The 17,770-nt window shown below is 44.6% G+C and overlaps 1 protein-coding gene across 1 annotated transcript; it reads right to left on the bottom strand.

Moving 5' to 3' along the window:
* Positions 1 to 428: 428 nt before the first annotated feature.
* Positions 429 to 16,789, bottom strand: ADTRP (androgen dependent TFPI regulating protein). Its single transcript, XM_053396907.1, has 6 exons — positions 16,260 to 16,789; positions 13,071 to 13,205; positions 9,467 to 9,568; positions 3,979 to 4,094; positions 2,664 to 2,815; positions 429 to 1,688 (listed from the first exon to the last, which is right to left on the bottom strand). Exons 1-6 carry the CDS (start codon positions 16,419 to 16,421, stop codon positions 1,642 to 1,644), a joined length of 714 nt encoding a protein of 237 aa, XP_053252882.1. The 5' UTR covers positions 16,422 to 16,789; the 3' UTR covers positions 429 to 1,641.
* Positions 16,790 to 17,770: the final 981 nt, after the last annotated feature.

The following is a 17,770-nucleotide window of genomic DNA, read 5'->3' as shown; positions in this document are numbered from 1 at the left end:
TTTGGAATTATACCCGCAGAGCCTAATGAAAGCAAGCAGACTTGTGAAAAGAGACAGCTAAACTGCTGATTCTGCACCAGATTTTCCGAAGCAACAGTGTATTCCCCATAATTTCCAGGCTAGCAAAAATTTTCTCAGCTGTCTCTACGTCTGTCTGTCTCATTTTCAAAGCTGCCACAGACTTTAGGTGCCTGTTCCCAAATTCTGATGGGTATCACATTCCTAAGGCAGGAAAGAAACTGCAGGTCATTCAAGTACCCCTTTTTACATCCCTGGTCACGGTTGTGCCCAGTTTGTTGGGCACAACCATGACAAGCCCATTTATGCTAATCCGAAAAAGAAAAAGCTACAATCACCACACCATTAAAATAACGGCACTGCCTTTTATGCTTGAGAATGCTGACCACTGAAGGAAACGATGGGTCATGTTCATTTATTTTTTTTATTAACCTTTTCAAAGAATTGCTCCAGTTCTATAAGACTTAATAAGACGTCGAGGCTAATAACAGAAATAAACTAGCAAGTGAGATTAGTAAATGAATGGAAAATGTGGCAGAGAGATTTGTGTTAACCCTCATGTTAACATAATGTTAAACATAATTACATTATTTTGATTCAGGAGTGCCACATCTAAAACCCAAAAGAGGAAACCATGTAAATGTCAGGAATCTCATTAACTTTTTTTTACTGTTTTTTGTAAATGCCTATTAATAATTCGGATTTCAAGCTGCAGCCATGCTGATTTCACTGGACACTTAGCAGATCCGCTCTTTAGATCATTAAGGATGAATACTTATCCTATGGCATTGAGCTTGAGCACCGGATGCTATGCATTTCTTTAATCTGCAACTGTAAATTCTTTTCCTTAATCATCTGAAATAATACCATCAAGTTAGTCTTCATGATATAGTACAAAAGATTCATTTAAAGATAGGCAGCCCTTGTCAGTCTGAATTTATTGGTTCTGAATCAGGTCTTCCAGGACCTAGAGTCTAGCCTTTCCTACGCAGGGGTTTCCAAGGGTCTTGATCACATTGGTGCAGTCATTCACAAGCCAAAAACCTCCTATGTCTGCAGCACTCCTCTCAAAGTAGGTTCTTCCCCATCTCTCTCTCTGTGCAGGAGAGGGGAGAAGGGCCCAGTCTCCACCAGAAGAGCTGCAACAGGCATCTAGATTTGCACGGCATTGTGATGACTGCAGCTTCCATAACAACGTAACACACAAGTGTGAAGGTCCAAGGCCTCAGGAGCTGCTTGTGGCCCTCCCAGTGCAGATTAGGCTCATTGATAGGACTGACGCAATCCACTCCAGACAGTTTGTAGCAGCCTTGGAGGATTCTGTCCTAAGGTATGTACCACTTATTTAATTGGCATACAACAAACCTGTGGCTTGATGTGCCTGGGGATCCATCTTAAGCTTTCTGGAATCAAATTAATCCTCTGGAATCCTGAAAGGGATCTGCCCAGGCAGACCCTCAAATCCATCCCCAGAATCCAGTTATTTTTAGAATCTAGATTCGTTGGAAGACACAAAGTGTTGAACAAGCATACAAGAAGGTTCTGCACGGAGAGATCTTCTTGCTTGACTTCGCTGGCTTCATTCTTAATTCATCTAGGTTTTGCTCTGGCATCATCCAAGTTTCATTTGCTTTTCTTCTTGTAAATGTCAAGTATTACCACAGAGTCACCTGTGAAATGGCATAAGTAAAAGAAGAAAAATGGCTTACTGGTGAGATGAATGAAAACAATCCAAACACAACTTGATTTTGTTCCATACTGGGGGAAAAGAAGCGAACTCACTTTGGGACCAGCAGCTGACAGCCCCGGAGCAAAATCTGGCCCCAGAGTGGAGCCAACAGCCACTCTCTGCACTGCAAAACTAGAAGTAAGAGTGAGCTGCAGGAGAAAGTGTTGCTAGTGAGACACAAGAGACTGGGAGAGGCAGCGCCCTTTGCTCCCTTTTCAGAGTAGCTCTGCAGCAAGATTATCTGCTAACCAAGGTGTGTGTGTGGGGTCTCACTTCCCCCATGAACAGGCAATCTAATCCACCACTGAGAGACAGACCATCTACCTCAGCACCCCCATGTTGGTTGGGGGGGTCCCATTAACTCCCTGGCCCATGGCCCATAATAATCTAGTTTTAGGGTGATTTTGCACATTTACTGACCATGCGAAAGACTAAAGTTTTTCCATGCATCTTATCTCTATCATGCATACAGGAACACGTGACCAGGGATAGCCTTGCTCTGAAAATGGTAATTACCGGAACTTGCCCCTTCACATATGCACCTGCATGCATGGTGACTATAGGCTTTCTGCTTATTACTAACCTTGCTTGCTAGTTCACTTCTGCTTTTAGCCTCAGTGCAATGTCTTCTTATCATTTATAGCACTGGACCCACCTACCACCCATGGGGGGGGGGATTACAACTAGGGCCTGGCAAGTGAATGTGCAAGTTCTACTAGCCCTGATTTAACTGTGAGGAATAAGAATCAAGTGACCAGGCAGGGAACTGAGAGAAGCCAAGGGAATTTATTTTCTTTCTTTCCTCCCTTCCCTTTTTAACCTTTCGATGTGCCACCAATGTATAAGAGAAGAACATGTGCAAACTAATTTTTAAAAATGGTAACTTTCGAGGATTTGTTTACAAGACTGGACTCACCCCAAATCATGCGGACAAGGAATTCTCCTGTGTTGTAGCAAAAGAGAACGAAGAAAGTGCTCCCCACAAAAAAGGCAGCTATGCCGGGTGCACTTAGCTTTTCAAAGATAGGGTACACCCACTTCCCAGTCACCGAGTAAATCCACAGAAACCTAGAAAAGAATGCATTTTAGTTTGGACATCTTAAGTTAGAACATAGCATCCCAGCTGGGCTTGCCGTTTCCTTGGGAAGAATGTGGCATCTAAGGGCCAAAGTACAAGCTAGGACAAACATTTAAAAGGCTTGCTCGAACTGTACATTGAAGAAGAAGAAGAAATGCAGTCATGGGGTTCTAGCTCAGAAGGTGTTCTAGTTTCTTTCCCAAAATTGCCGCCATTACCCTGCCCCAGCTGCTTTTAGCCCTTGAAGACACTTTAAGGGGCCAATAGCTTGGGTGAGATTATTGTTTTTTTAAACACACCTGCATTTATTCACAGGTACACAAACACCTAAAAGATCTTTTTTTCTGCCTGGGGTAGCCAGATGTTTTGTTATGCAGATCTCTATGTGGGAACACCATTTAGTGAAAGAAAACAGCAAACACATAAATGCAAGTTGTCTGACATGGTAAATTTTAGGTAAAGGGGTGGGGGGTAAAGAGGTAGTTCTGAGGAGGTAGTTCAGCCCCTAAATACTCTTGTCTGGGATCCAACACCAGACTTGAATGGCAGAGGGCTTGGGCACCAGCAGAGGCTAAGAATATTCAAGGCCTTCCATCCAGGTTCAGAGGATAACATTCAACCCCCCACCATGATCACATTGCCACATTGCATTAGAATGAGCTTCACCTATGGGCCAGAAGTTCCATTCCTTCTGGAATACGGACACCTTTTTAAAAGCGAGTTTTCTGGGGGAATCTTGAAGAGGCCTTGCTCCCTGCTCACAACAGCCAAACTAATAGACAGCACAAATCACAGCAAGCAAACTCGTGCATGGGAAAGGAATTTCAATAAGCGGCATGAATAATCTCATTAAGTTTAGGATCTGATTAGGCTAAAAAGGCCCCTCATGAGGCCTAATGTATGGTTGTATAATGCACTTGTTCAACAGTTCCAAAGCTTCTCTAAAGTCTGATCAGGAGTCTATTGTAGCTGAATAGTCGGGATTTCTTTCAGCAGGGTTAAGCAAGGACCGTCTTTTCAACAGAGGACTTTGTGGCTGCATGTAATAACTAGGTGAGAGAAGCCATTCCCTCTTGGCTTCCTGCCTGTTAAAGAGGGATGCCAAAGCATCATGTGAAAGAGACTTTCTTCATTAAAAAACCAAAGATCTTACCAACAGAGATAGGCAGCACCCCCAATTGCTAATAAGCTGATCCCTTTTCCCTTTGATGGAGAACGATGCGGGGTAGTCAAGAGGTCCATCAGGGACAACGGTAATATAATAGTGTGCTGGGAAGAAAATACCGTGTGTCACACAAAATTGTACTCATGTTGAATTTATGAAACTCGCCATTGCTTACAATAAGGTGTACAGAGCTTTGGCCTGGCCTTTCTACCGCAAGTCTTTCAGCCAATGTCCTGATTGGCTGTTGGCTGAATGTTCTATGTGGTAACGTTCTGGGGCAAAGACAATGGGCTTTTTGTTCTTTCAACCAGAGGATTAAAACAAAAACTCTGCTATTCATTCTCGATGCCTTATTTTAAGGGATATCCCTTCCTTTAGAGCAGTGTGTCCCAAACTTGGGTCTCCAGCTGCTTTTGTACTGCAATCCACACCATCCCTGACCACTGGTCCTGCTAGCTAGGGATGATGGGAGTTGGTCCAAAAGCAGCTGGAGACCCAAGTCTGAGAAACCCTGCTTTAGAGGGTTGCTTTGTCCTCTATACTACCGTGCCTGGCTTTTTCAGGAAGTAAGGAGATGGGGTTCATGAAGCTGGCAGATGCCTGGATTTTAGCACCTCTGCTCTTTCCCAGAGGAATTCCTGATATCAGAGGCTGTGTCCCATAGCATCAAGGAAAGGAGACACCCTTTCCCCTGGTCTAACCTAGACTTTTGCACCACCCTTGCTTTTGACAGTCAGGATACCCTATGCTGAGTGCCTTCATTCCTTGGCAACGCTGCCAACTTGGTAACAGTAGGTGGAAGGGATGGGGAATAGCTAACACACCCACACCCCAGCCTCAGAGCTATTAGGGTAGAGAGTTTTAATGAGTGCACTGCTGCTATAGCCGTATCTTGCTCTCACCTTTTCAGCATGTACAAGGAAGAAGGGCCGTTAGCTCAGTGGTAGAACATGTGATTTGCATGCCCAAGGTCCCAAGTTCAAACCCCAGCTTCTCCAGGTAGGGCTGAAACACCTCTGAAACCCTGAAGATCCATCAGTTAGTGTAGACCAGGGGTAACCAATGTGGTGCCTGGCACATGTTGCTGGACTACAACTCCCATCAACCCTGACCATTGACCATACTGGCTGAAGCTGATGGGAGCTGAAGTCCAATATTTGGAAAGCATCACACTGGCTACCTATGGAACAATGCTGAGCTAGAGGCAACTTCATATGTAACTTCCCCTAGAAAACAGGAAGGCACGCCTCACTTAAGGTCACCATGATCCAATAGTAGAGGCTAGGGAACTAGCTTACACAGTGGTATCTTGGTTCTCAAAAGCCTTGGTTCCCAAATGCCGAAAACCTGGAAGTGTGTGTTCTGGTGTTTGAACGTTTTTCAGAAGCCAAATATCTGATGCAGCTGTCAGCTATTGTTTCCAGGGCATCTACACCAATCAGAACCTGCGCCTTGGTTTTCAAACATTTTGGAAGTCAAACAGACTTCCAGAACTGATTAAGTTTGGCACTTTTGTTTTTGCTGTTTATTTTGCATTTATGATTTTGAGGCTTTTTCGGTTAATTTGTTTTTGTGACTGTGTGGAACCCAATTCAGCTACTGATTGATTGTGTGACTGCGGAAATGGATAAAAGTCCCCCATCCAAACAATGACTATCGTCGGTGTAGTAAGAATTTTTTCAAAATTTTTTTTATCATCTACAGTACTGTCTTATTTATTTTATAGAACAGTAAAATGATTATTGCTTTCATTTTATCGATCAATGCTCTCGTTAGATAGTAAAATTCATGTTACATTCCTGTTTTAGGGGTTGTTTTTAAAAGTCTGGAACAGATTAATCCATTTTGCATGACTTTCTATGGGAAAGCACACCTTAGTTTTGGAATGCTTTGGTTTTGGAACGGACTTCCGGAACGGATTAAGTTTGAGAACCAAGGTACCACTGTACAGATATAGATAGATGGTGCATTTTAATAATAATAATATCCTGTCATTCCACAGTGCCTGCTCTATATTTTTAGGTTCACTTGGCTCTGGCGATTGTACTATTTCTAGAACCTTCGTATGCTTTCCCTGTTATTGCAAAACACAGAAGTACTGCATGATTGACTAGTTATTGCAAAGCTTTCCATTTGCCACTGGCTTTCAATTAGCTCTCTAAATGAATTCTTTTTACTAGACAATGGAAAGCTGACTGCTGCAATGGCATTAGTAATGGACCATATACTGCAACTTAAAACTAGTTGAAAGCCCTTTAAATGCATTTTGTTTTTTTCTCAGGCAAAGTGGTCCCTACTCATAGCAATTTTTAATATGACTCTAGTCACACCACACACCATGAGTCATTAAAGGCAATTAAACTTCATTGCCACTATAATGTATTGTTTAATCTAGCATTCATTCAAATAAATGCAAGCTTTGTTCTTTAAGCAAATAATTTAAAAAACCTGTTTAAAAAGCAAGTCTTAATAATTAGGCCTGGATTGACACCAATCTCCAAGGGTTGGCAAAAATGGCTGGAAACAGTGACTCATTCTTGTATTTTCCATTAACAGTTTTCTTTTCAGCTCCACTTGTAACAAGTGAAACTGAAAAAGGAAAACAATTATCACAGAGAGGGGAGAAAAGGCATTATTTCTCAGTCCTCCCCCTCCCTCACTCTAAAAAACCAAACCAAACCCCAAACGCACTAATTTGAACAAAAGCTGTATGTAATGATTTTGCTGTTAATGAATGGGTTGCTTAAAATACTGTATTACGTTCCGACTGCTTATTAAAGTTTTTTTTTACTTTGAGTTCTGTATTACTTTGTTTTGATTTATTTACTGATACAAGTTAATTAAATGCTTTGCTTTCTGAGGGGAAAGCATATTAATTTGCCACCCTTACTGAGATGGCATAATACGATGCTAGCAGTTTCAGTTTACAGTGGTAACTCAGGTTAAGAACTTAATTCGTTCCTGAGGTCCGTTCTTAACCTGAAACTGTTCTTAACCTGAGACACCACTTTAACTAATGGGGCCTCCTCCCGCCGCCGCGCGATTTCTGTTCTGTTCTGAAGCAAAGTTCTTAACCCGAGGTACTATTTCTGGGTTAGCAGAGTCTGTAACCTGAAGCGTCTTTAACCCAAGGTAAGGTAAAGGTACCCCTGCCCGTACGGGCCAGTCGTGTCTGACTCTAGGGTTGCGCGCTCATCTCGCTTAAGAGGCCGGGAGCCAGCGCTGTCCGAAGACACTTCCGGGTCACGTGGCCAGCGTGACGAAGCTGCAGCTGGCGAGCCAGCACCAGCGCCGCACACGGAAATGCCGTTTACCTTCCCGCTATAAAGCGGTACCTATTTATCTACTTGCACTTAAGGGTGCTTTCGAACTGCTAGGTGGGCAGGAGCTGGGACCGAACGATGGGAGCTCACCCCGCCACAGGGATTCGAACCGCCGACCTTACGATCGGCAAGTCCTAGGCACTGAGGTTTTCTTGGGGAAATCTACGTTTGTCTGAGGCAGTGGTTCCAAATGTCCAACCCTTAGAGAATGCTTTCCAGATAGAATTGCCTGTACTAGTGGTGTATCTGCAGGTCTGCTATAGAACCCCTGAATGCTGCAAAGGATTCTGGGAAGTGGCACACAGTCAATTGATATGGAGTGTTGGCCAGGTTTGATGAGCCATACCATCATCGCTCACAGACAGGGCATTCTACAATACATGCAACATTCACTATGGGGCTGAGGCCTCTACAGCCCCCCTCCCACCATGTCTGTTGGGATGGGGCTCTGGCATGCAAATGTCACATCAGGAGGAGGCCTGGTCCCATCCCTGGATATGCATGGTGGGTGGGGGGTGTTGGTAGGTATGAAACTTGTACTGGCACATGGCGGTTATCTAGTAAGGCAAGTTTGGGGCAATGTGATGGTGCTCAGCTCTTCTCAACTCTTCTGCCTCCTTCAAAACTTCACAGATTTGTTCATAAGGGAACTTGAATCGCTTGGAAATTTCTGGTTTTCTTAGGAAACACGGAAAGAACAAATGTTAGCTGAAGGGATCCATCATTTAGCTCCATGCCTAGGTTGAATAATTCATGCAGAATGATTTGCCCATTGAGCGAGTGTCACATCACTTCTGAAAAATGGGCTCATTCTAACTTCTCGGGAACATAAAATATTTAAGCTACGACTTTTTTTTGTTTTGTTTGTTTAAACTGGTTCATAAAGCTTGTGGCTGCTATCCTGCACCGATTTTCCATATGCGCCAATGGAAGTGGCTCAGTCCCACCATGCCATACTCTGCTGGTGTGAGGATAATGTTAGAGGAAACTAACATTATAGGGTGTCAAGAGGTCAGATCATAAAAATGGGTCTTTATGTAGCACCCGTCTATGTTAGTAGCCTATAATGGCACTGAGTAGGGAAGGTTGAGAGAATCCAGGCTGAGTCTTGGATATAATTGCTGTTTCATTTATTTTGGTTCTTATGACTCATTGCCCTTCTTCCACATGACTAGCATTCCAGAGGAGCGAGTGATGCAAACAAACTCATTTGTGCAGACGATAAAGGCAGAATTGTCCTGAGTAAGAGCCAGTAGCCTCATTCACTATGGAAGGTTGATAGAATCAAGCTTGAGCGTCTTGGGTACGATGGCTATTTCATTCATTTAGGCCCTTATGATTCATACTGAACTTTTCCACCCACCTATTCCCAAGAGGACATGTCGTGAATTCTGCACATACCCACAGCTTCTATTTTACTGGTAGCATCTTTGCCCAGAGCAGTAAAGATCCCTCCCCCCTACATTTCCTTTCATTTCTGTTTTTGGCTAAAAATGAAATTTAAAATGTAAGCTGCAGGAGTCAGCCAGCCATCATTTTTGCACTGCTGCTTGTTGTTTCTACTCACATTTGCTGCTCGATTGGAGAGCTCCTGCTACATACCTTTTTGGATTCTTTTACTCCGTTCTAAAAACCACCAAACATTCATTTGTATTCCCAGACATTCTGCATTGTATAACACTCTGTTTACAGCAACAGCACTCTCATTCTTTTATATGCACTGCAGTAACCTAGAAAGTGTCTCTCTCTCTCCCCACCCCATCCTGCCACCCCGTTTAATGACTTCACATCTTTCAATTGACTTACACTTGGCAAGCAACAATTCACTGATATTTTCCCCTATGCTTTAAGGCTTTCTTTAGCAATTCACATGCCCACTCATTGCCCGTCTAGGCTTAAAGAGACAGCAAGGAAGCAACAAATAAAAATTTGCAGAATCTGGGCATGTTCCTGCCAAAGTTAAGCACATCTTATTAAATTTGATGAGAGAGATTAAGTATATATTGACTCTCCCACCAAGATCAGTAGGAATTAAAAGTGCATAATTGGCTGGATCATGTCTGCTTTCCCTTGCATCCATCATGCGATGTTTGAATATTTATTGCAAATTGCCTTTGTTCCATTTTGCTGTTGTTGCTTTACATTTTACTCACCATAGCATGATTCAGCCATAAAGGAAGGAGGGTATCAAGGCTCTTGGGATAAACAAGCTCCCGATCATAAAGGTATAATGCCCAAAATAACGTAAACACTGTCTGAAACAGAGTATTAAAAGAAAAAGGTGATGAGTTTATCTAACACAAGCATCTAACAAAGTACTTTCCACTTCTCTCAAGATAGAGTACTGTGGCAAGCTTCTTCCTGTCACAGCACTCCAGAATAATGAGTTCTGAAATGAGGGGCTGGGATTCACTTATGCAAGGTTTCAAACAGTATCACAACAGTATGTATTTTATTATTTTAGAAATCATTTAGTGCTGTAACCAACTCTGGGCCACAGAACCTACATAAGCTTTTAGTCCTGGAAAATGTGATGTACAGGCGACAACCATTTTGTGAGGGGGTTCTGTTCCTGGCCCCTGCGCACATTGGCAGAGCGTGCATAAGCCCTCTCCACCCTGTTACTCCCCTACCACATTCCTCCCTCTTCTGGGCCCAAAAGGATCCATGTGTTGGCGACCGTATGACAATTGGATGCACCTTAAATGGTTGCCTGGACGCTGAGGTCCAGCGCCGAGGGCCTTCTGGCGGTTCCCTCATTGCGAGAAGCAAAGCTACAGGGAACCAGGCAGAGGGCCTTCTCGGTAGTGGTGCCCGCCCTGTGGAACGCCCTCCCATCAGATGTCAAAGCGATAAACAACTACCTGACATTCAGAAGACATCTGAAGGCAGCCCTGTTCAAGGGATGTTTTTAATGTGTGACATTTTAGTGTATTTTTGGTCTCTGTGAAAGCCGCCCAGAGTGGCTGGGGAAATCCAGCCAAATGGGCGGGGTACAAATAAATTATTATTATTATTATTATTATTATTATTATTATTATTATTATTGCCCCCTGTAGCAAAAGGAAAGGCAACATGAATCTTCACATGACTTTCTCCACATGTTCAGTGAATGTGTGAGGGCGGAGTGGCGATTCTGCCTGCTGGCCATATCAAGTGCCCCTGAGCAGTCCAGAGGGTTACTCTTCCTACACTGGGTAATCAAAGCCAGTTAACACAAATACAGAACTAGACTGACAGGCTTCCTGAAAACTTCAGTGTTCCCCAAAGTCCTGAAATTCAGAACAAATACAAGAACTGTGCTCAGATTATGTTTACTGCAACTAATAATAATTATGCATTTATAAAATCATCTTGATTGCCTTCTGTTTGGGTACAAAGAGTGCTGTATGATTAAAAGCACACTAGCCATTAAAAAAACACCTATGCAAGCAGTTGTCTAATTACTTTTCCTAGGGATGCTCTCTGCTTCGCAATGTTCGATTTGGGAAGAATTTTGTTACTTTTCTCTCACCTCCGCAACATGCATTTAAAGTAGGAGAGCTGTAGTATACCCTTCCCAGAGCTACAATTTCCCAGGATTCCTTGGGGAAAGCAATGTTCTTCAACTGTTATCTTTGGCAAAGACTGGCATGAGCAGGGAAAGAGGGAAAGCCGTGAAGACCACCAGGAGCTGCTTTCTGGGCTAAAAATCCACAAAGCTCAATGAAATCTATTCAGACCTTATATACAGTGGCACTTTTTCAACTGGTCTGTCTGGGATCTGTTTTATATTGAAGATGCCAAGGATGCAAAGCATGGACACCATTGCCAAGCAACGGGCCCTTCCACTGGGTGAGAAAGCCAGTAAGGTCTTTATAGTATGAACAATAACCAGATGGGGAGAAAGAGAACTGTGATTTCAACCCTTCTATCAGAAATGGCCTGAGCTTTTTTGCTGCATGAGGTGAAGGACAAGATTTCCCCCATCTCTGTTCTATGCACAGAAGCCAATTAAACTTATTTCAACACTGGTGACGGAATAGTGTCCTTTACTAGGCAGCAGGTTAGTTTGGAAGGGCCAAGACAGGCTGTATAGCATACCCAAGCCTGTCTTTCCACAGAGGAGAATGACAGAAGGGAAGGGATAGGAGGGACAGCCAGGGGGCTGTTGCTGCTGCCTCCGTCCCACTGTAACTGCTGCCTGAGGCAGTCGCCTCACTTTGCCTAACAGTAGAACAGTCTCTGTCTTTGATGATGATCAGATCTATCTTCTGCTTCTCCAAGCGGCTTAACAACAAACATCGCCTTCATTCATTAAGAACAGGCTTTAAGCCGAAGAAGTGAATATTAGCTATTATGAAATCTTGTGTTGAAATGGGTGCATTTCAACACAAGAAAAATAATTACAGCATCAGTTGTGTTTTCTTGGCCTTGTTTTCTCTACTGAGTGTGAGTCCATATTAGAGCAAACCAGGGACACGGGAGCTGAGAAAGGATGTTCTCCTACTAAAAATAGTAAGCATTGTTTATAAACAGAAGCAAGTCCCTCTCTACACTTAGTGATCCTTCACACCTGGTGATCCCTCTATGGGAATAGAAAAAAATGGCTTTGGAAACAGTACACTCTGCTCATTTCAGCTTCGCCAAAAGAAATTGTCTCAATTTTACCTGACTTTCCTTGCTTGCATTTTCACAGGTTTAAAGTGGAGTATTAGTGTCTGATGCTTACTCTACTACATAGCTACACATGAATTATTTTTTCATACTATACATGGGACTCTTCAAGTGAAATGTGTTTAACTGAGGCTGAGGTTCAGATCAGGCGTATTTTGGCAACATGCAGCAGAAAACAGAAGTGTGAGTATAAACACACCCACACATATCCCTTCTGTTGCATGTTGTAAGATGCTAAATGGCCCTTAAGGTGCTTATCTGGATTTTGGAAGTCAGCAGATAAAAAAAGGTAAAAAAGGTAAAGAATCCCTGGATGGTTAAGTCCAGTCAAAAGTGACTATGGGGTTGTGGCGCTCATCTCGCTTCAGGCCGCATTTGTCCACAAACAGCTTTCCAAGTCATGTGGCTTCTGGTGCAACGGAACACTGTGATGGAAGCCAGAGTGCACAGAAATGTGATTTACCTTCTTGCCACGGCGGTACCTATTTATCTAATTGCACTGGTATGCTTTCAATCTGCTAAGTTGGCAGAAGCTGGGATAGAGCAACAGGAGCTCACCCTGTCGCAAGGATTTGAACTGCTGACTTTCCGATCAGCAAGCCCAAGAGGTTCAGTGGTTTAGATCACAGCACCACCCACTCCAGCAGGTAATATTCATTGGGAACACAGAAACTTAGATATAGAGATACAGAGTGCATCTAGGTTGATATTGTCTGCAATGATCTGCAACAGCTCTCCAGAATTTCAGATGGGGCCTTTGCCTGCTCTACCTGGAGATGTCAGGAATCAAACCCTCTTTTTCTTTGTTTCAGTTGCCTTGCTTGGTTTTTGAAAACGTGCAGCAATTGTATTCTATAACACACTAAGTGACTTTCAAGCAATTATATATGCTGTTTATATATACTGCTACTATTACAGTATCAATAAAATAATAGTAATAATGAACTATCTTTAATGAATTCTCATTAGTAATAATGTGTTATCATTCATGAATTAACATTACTTAAAGCATCGTTGGCTCAGAACAATCCTTCCAAAGTAACTAGTGCTTGTCTTCTAATAGTGGCATAATAATGATGATTATGTGTATTTGAAACTCACCATGGAGGTAGGAAAGGCCAGGCTGCCAAAGATCAAGTCTCTGAAGGGGAACATGGACTTAGCAATTCGCAGTTGCTTCATTAGTACCAGTGCGTCAATCAGCAAGGAGATCCCGAAGTAAACAGCCTGCAGAACCTAAATTAATTACAGCTAATGAGAAGATCTTCATCCATTTTTAATTGTACACACCTCAATGAACTCTTAAGAAGGCAGTTTTCAGGGTGAACCATGAATCAGCACTGTGGAAAACACCACTAGCTATATCTATCTTATTTACTGAGAGTGTTTTAATAAATTAGTTTGGGTGGTAAACTTTAACATTGTATTGTTTAATAGACTTATATAACATTTTATGAGAACTAAGTAGCTCTGTTAGCATGAATGTGCAAAGATCCACTAATTAAAAAAAAAATCACCTCCAGGGAGTATTATAGCTTATCTGCAAGGTAGCAGTCCAGCTATAGACAGACTCTAAAGTTGTGTACACACTGTCATTTACTCTGCATCCAGTGTGATCCCACTTCTGGTTTGGAAAGTGGTGTACACACGTTAGTCACAATCCAGCTCCTTCCTGTCATTTCTTAGAAAATACAGCATTTTGATGTGCTGTTCGCCAAACCAGCTTCAATAGGAATTGAGGGGGGAAATGGCCAACTGTGTTGTAAGCTGGTGATGTGTACACAGCCTTAGCAGAGGTCACAAAGGAAATAAAATATTCTAAGTTACACTGAGAGACCGCAATATAAATTAATGAAGGAACAACATTATACGTGAAATTTCAGAGAGGACAAGTTTAGTCTTTATGCCAATCGTGTTCTGGAGCATAAAGCAAGGTGTTCCAATGGGTAGGCCTCCACTGACAGTCACATCCACACCATATATTTAAAGTACATGCCTTCCTTAAAAAAGCTGGGAACTGTAGTTTACCCCTCACAGAGCTACAACTCCTAACACCCTTAACAAACTACATGGACTGCATGAAGGGGTGCAATATGTTTTTGTCCTCTTAGCTTAAGTCACAAATCTGGCTTTGAAAAAGAAAAAAAAGTACAAAAGAAGGTGTCAATTGCAAAGTGTTCAACTGCAGAAAAATAGTAGTGTAGGGTATACATTAGCAAAGACTTCCTAACTTTATGATCAGTCCAACAGCAGAAAAAGGGCCAAGGCACAAAGAGTTGCCTTAGGTATAACTGTGTCTTGGAGTTTGCGTCTCCCCCGCCTTTGAACAGCAGATTTTGGACTCCCTACCATATCACACATTGCGTTTCAGTGTTGTATTTTAATCTGCAACAATGAGTCTTGTGATACTTGAAAGACTAAGAGCTTTATTCTGGCACTTGCTTTCACAGAAAGCAATCTGCTTTTTCAGTGTTGATCTGTTAAGGTGCCACAAGACAGTGTTGTTCCTGCTCCAACAGACTAACACAGTGGCCCCTCTGAAACTTTACTTGGGGGGGGGGGAGGAAAATCTATAGTCATCCCTGACCACTGCCCAGGAAAAAAAAGGAGGCACCTGCACAGCAAGGGATGAACATAAGCAAAAGCAGTTAACACAGACTTTGGGAGCAAATTAGACCTGATGGCCAAAGACCCATGGATTGAGAGAGAGAGAGAGAGAGAGAGACCCAGCCAGGTATGCTTCTGAATCCCTAGGAAATTGTGGAGGTTGTGTATAATTTAAACTGCAGCATGGGGTGGAGGATTCAACACATCTCCTGCACAACTACTACTATTACACACTATCCACAGCTTAGTGGATTCCCCCCCCCCATGGTCTCTTGACACTGGAATTAACTCGTGCAAGGTACTGGGGTGGCTTTTAAAAAGTCTTTTTGGTGGGAAACCACAGGCAGGAAAAGCGTTCTGTTTCCCTACCTACATAGAATCGTAGAGTTGGAAGAGACCCTGAGGATCTTCTGTGCAGGTAGCACCCCCTGGCCAGCCCCAGAGACATCATTTGCCTGGGGAGCTTGTAGCCAGGGCTGTTGCAACAAACAGCTATGCATGCCTTTGGGAGGCAGAGAGACGCAAGAGGGCATCAGAGGAGGAAGGAATGGAAAGAGGGACAGAGGCCAGTGTTGCTCGCAACAACCCCTCACCACCATTTCCATGCACCCCAGGGTGCCACGGCACACTGGTTGAAAACCACTGCCCTATGGGGATCAAACTTGCAACCTAGGCATTACCAGCACCATGCTGTAACCAACATGGCTGTCGCATGCAAAATGGAGCAAGCTTGTTGTTTTCTCCTGCTCCAGAGGCCAGGACCCAAACCGATGCATTCAAGTTACAGGAAAGGAGATTCCAACTAAACTGCAGGAAGAACTTTCTGACAGTAAAAGCTGTTCCACAGTGGAACAGATTCCCTCTCCTTCCTTGGAGGTTTTTAAGCAGAGGTTGGATGGCCCTCCATCACAAGATGCTTCAGTTGTGAGTCCTACATTACAAGGGGTTGGACTAGATGACTCTGGGGATCTCTTCCAACTCTACAATTATATTATTTCCTGCTAGGGTTGCCACCTTTGCTCTGGCAAAATACAGGGCAGGGTAGGCGACCCCCCCCCCAATCTGGTGCTGAAGTGACTTCAGAGCAACCCATTGCAATCTATTGCAGCCTCACAGGACGGCCTCTCTGGAATTTGTCACCCAGGCATGCATGCACACACACACACACGAAATTGCAAAACACGAAATTGCAAATCTGCCTCTGCTTTGCTACACAGAGTTTAAATACAGTGACCTTTCACACAGAGTTTCAAATGCATGCATTTGCAGAGGAACCCCCCAACTTGGCAGAGAGAGAGAGAGAGAGAAGACCAAACCTGAAATACAGGTCAAAACTGTAACAAATACAGGACATAACATTTAACTTGGAAATGCGGGACGATCCTGTATTATACAGGTGGCAACCCCAACCCACGCTGTACATATTTCAAACCCGCCCCTCTCCCCCGCCCCCTAGTTTCAATGGATGGCTAAGGGGCTTCAGGCTAGTGAAACGTGGCCGTGGGGACCCCCGTGACCCTCCTCCTGGGGATTCCCACCCCCTCAGCAGGCGCAAGCTGCCCTTGGACCGCCGCCGGTCTCCTGAAGCGCCGATGGCGGGAAGCGAAGGCACCCGCCCCCTCTTTCCCCTCAGACTGAGGCGAGAGGGGAAGGCCTGGCTCGGCCTCCGCGCGCGCCGCTTACCAGGTTGAGGACGGTCAGGAATTTCCACGGCCCGCCGTAGGCGAGGATGTTGTCCGGCTTCTTCTCGCCAGGTCCCGTCCCTATCCTGCTGATGAAGGCGACGAGGAACACGTACCAGGCGAAAGCGAGGCCGTGGAAGAGGAAGAGCGAAGAGACCTTCATGGCGCGCGCGGTGGGGGAACCGGCAGCGGCTCCTCCTTCGCCGCCGCGGGAAGCCGAACGGGGAAGCTAGTCAGCGGGCATCACATTGGCAGCAGCGGCCGAAGTTTTGGCTTCCCTTCCCGTTTTCCTTTGCCGCTGCCGTTCGTTCACGTGAGGCCAGGCTTCGACCTTTGGATTTATATGCTCTCCCTCGAGATTACTCGGGGAGATTAAGGGCCCGAGTTGCATAAGTTTTCGCATGTTTTCGAGGATGGGAGTGGAGCTGGAGGCGTGGGAATTACTAGTTTACTGGCGTGTCGAAGTTTTCCTTTGAGGTGCTTTGCTTAAATCAACAACCACCCGCCTCGCGAATCTCTTGTTGTTGCAACATTAGCCCAGGCCGGAGGTTTTCAACCGGCTCCCTTGATCTTCTTTCTGCAGCATCCCTGTGGGGCTCAGGAACCCAGTTATGCCAACCCTTGCTTGCAGAGCTGGCAGACTCACCCTTTTTCAAACACCCTCCTTTGTGGAGTGTTCCCTCAGCCTCCTTTCCCCTTTCCCTGGGAGTCCTCTGGCCTGCTGCTGCCGCCCCTAGTCTCTGAGCTGCACCCCCCAGCCCTGCCCCAAAGAGAGGTGCCTGCCAGAGCATATGGCCAGGTATGCTGCAACAAACAGCTGTGCAAGCCTTCGGGAGACTTGAGAAGGCATTGGAGGAGGGAAGGAAGGAAAGAAAGAGGGACAGAGGCCAGAGCTGCCCGTGGCACCCCTGGCCATCATTCAAGGCACCCCAGGGTGCCACAGCACACCGGTTGAAAGCCACTGGTCTAGGCCGCTTTTGGATATGGTGAATGAAGACCTTAGGTCTGCTGGTAGTAGCCTAGACCTGTTGCAGCTTTGGGCTTTCACAAACACTTCCAGGGTTTGCGGTCTTGTGCATGCTGGGCTGAAAGTGAGCCACACAGTGGGACTCGGAGGACTTCACCCCCCCCCTTAAGTACTTGAGGGCCCTGGGCCTCCCAAAGGTTAATGGGCATTGCCACTCAAATGGTGTGTGTGTTTGTTGCACTGTGTGATTATGTGGGGCTTACCTGACCTCCCCCCCCCCATAATTTTATTCAAGTTGGCATCCAGGAAACATGTGCAGAGCGACACGTTCAATATTCCATGTGGGCGCCTGGTGCCTGGTTTGCTTAGCTTTCTCCTTGAACTCCATCCATGCTGGCATGTTATATTAACACATTTTCAGAATGTGCCAAGCAGGTGTAAACCTTAAAGAGCAAGCTGAAGGAACAAAGGTCATGGGTAACAGAGCTTAGGTGTTCCTCTTAACTGAGCTGCTGCTTATACGCTTGTTTGTCTAATCACATTAA

Source organism: Podarcis raffonei, chromosome 7, assembly GCF_027172205.1.
Source record: "Podarcis raffonei isolate rPodRaf1 chromosome 7, rPodRaf1.pri, whole genome shotgun sequence".
In the NCBI taxonomy this organism is placed as follows: Eukaryota; Metazoa; Chordata; class Lepidosauria; order Squamata; family Lacertidae; genus Podarcis; species Podarcis raffonei.
Note: the sequence above shows the minus strand (reverse complement) of the source record. Positions and strands in the feature narration are given on the sequence as shown.

Excerpts from the sequence above, each read along its gene's own strand:
- ADTRP (XM_053396907.1), bottom strand. The coding sequence starts at position 16,421 with ATGAAGGTCTCTTCGCTCTTCCTCTTCCACGGCCTCGCTTTCGCCTGG. Across the intron at positions 13,206-16,259 it reads TCCTGACCGTCCTCAACCTG|GTTCTGCAGGCTGTTTACTT; the intron begins GTAAGCGGCGCG and ends TAATTAATTTAG. Across the intron at positions 2,816-3,978 it reads GGTGCTGCCTATCTCTGTTG|GTTTCTGTGGATTTACTCGG; the intron begins GTAAGATCTTTG and ends ATTCTTTTCTAG.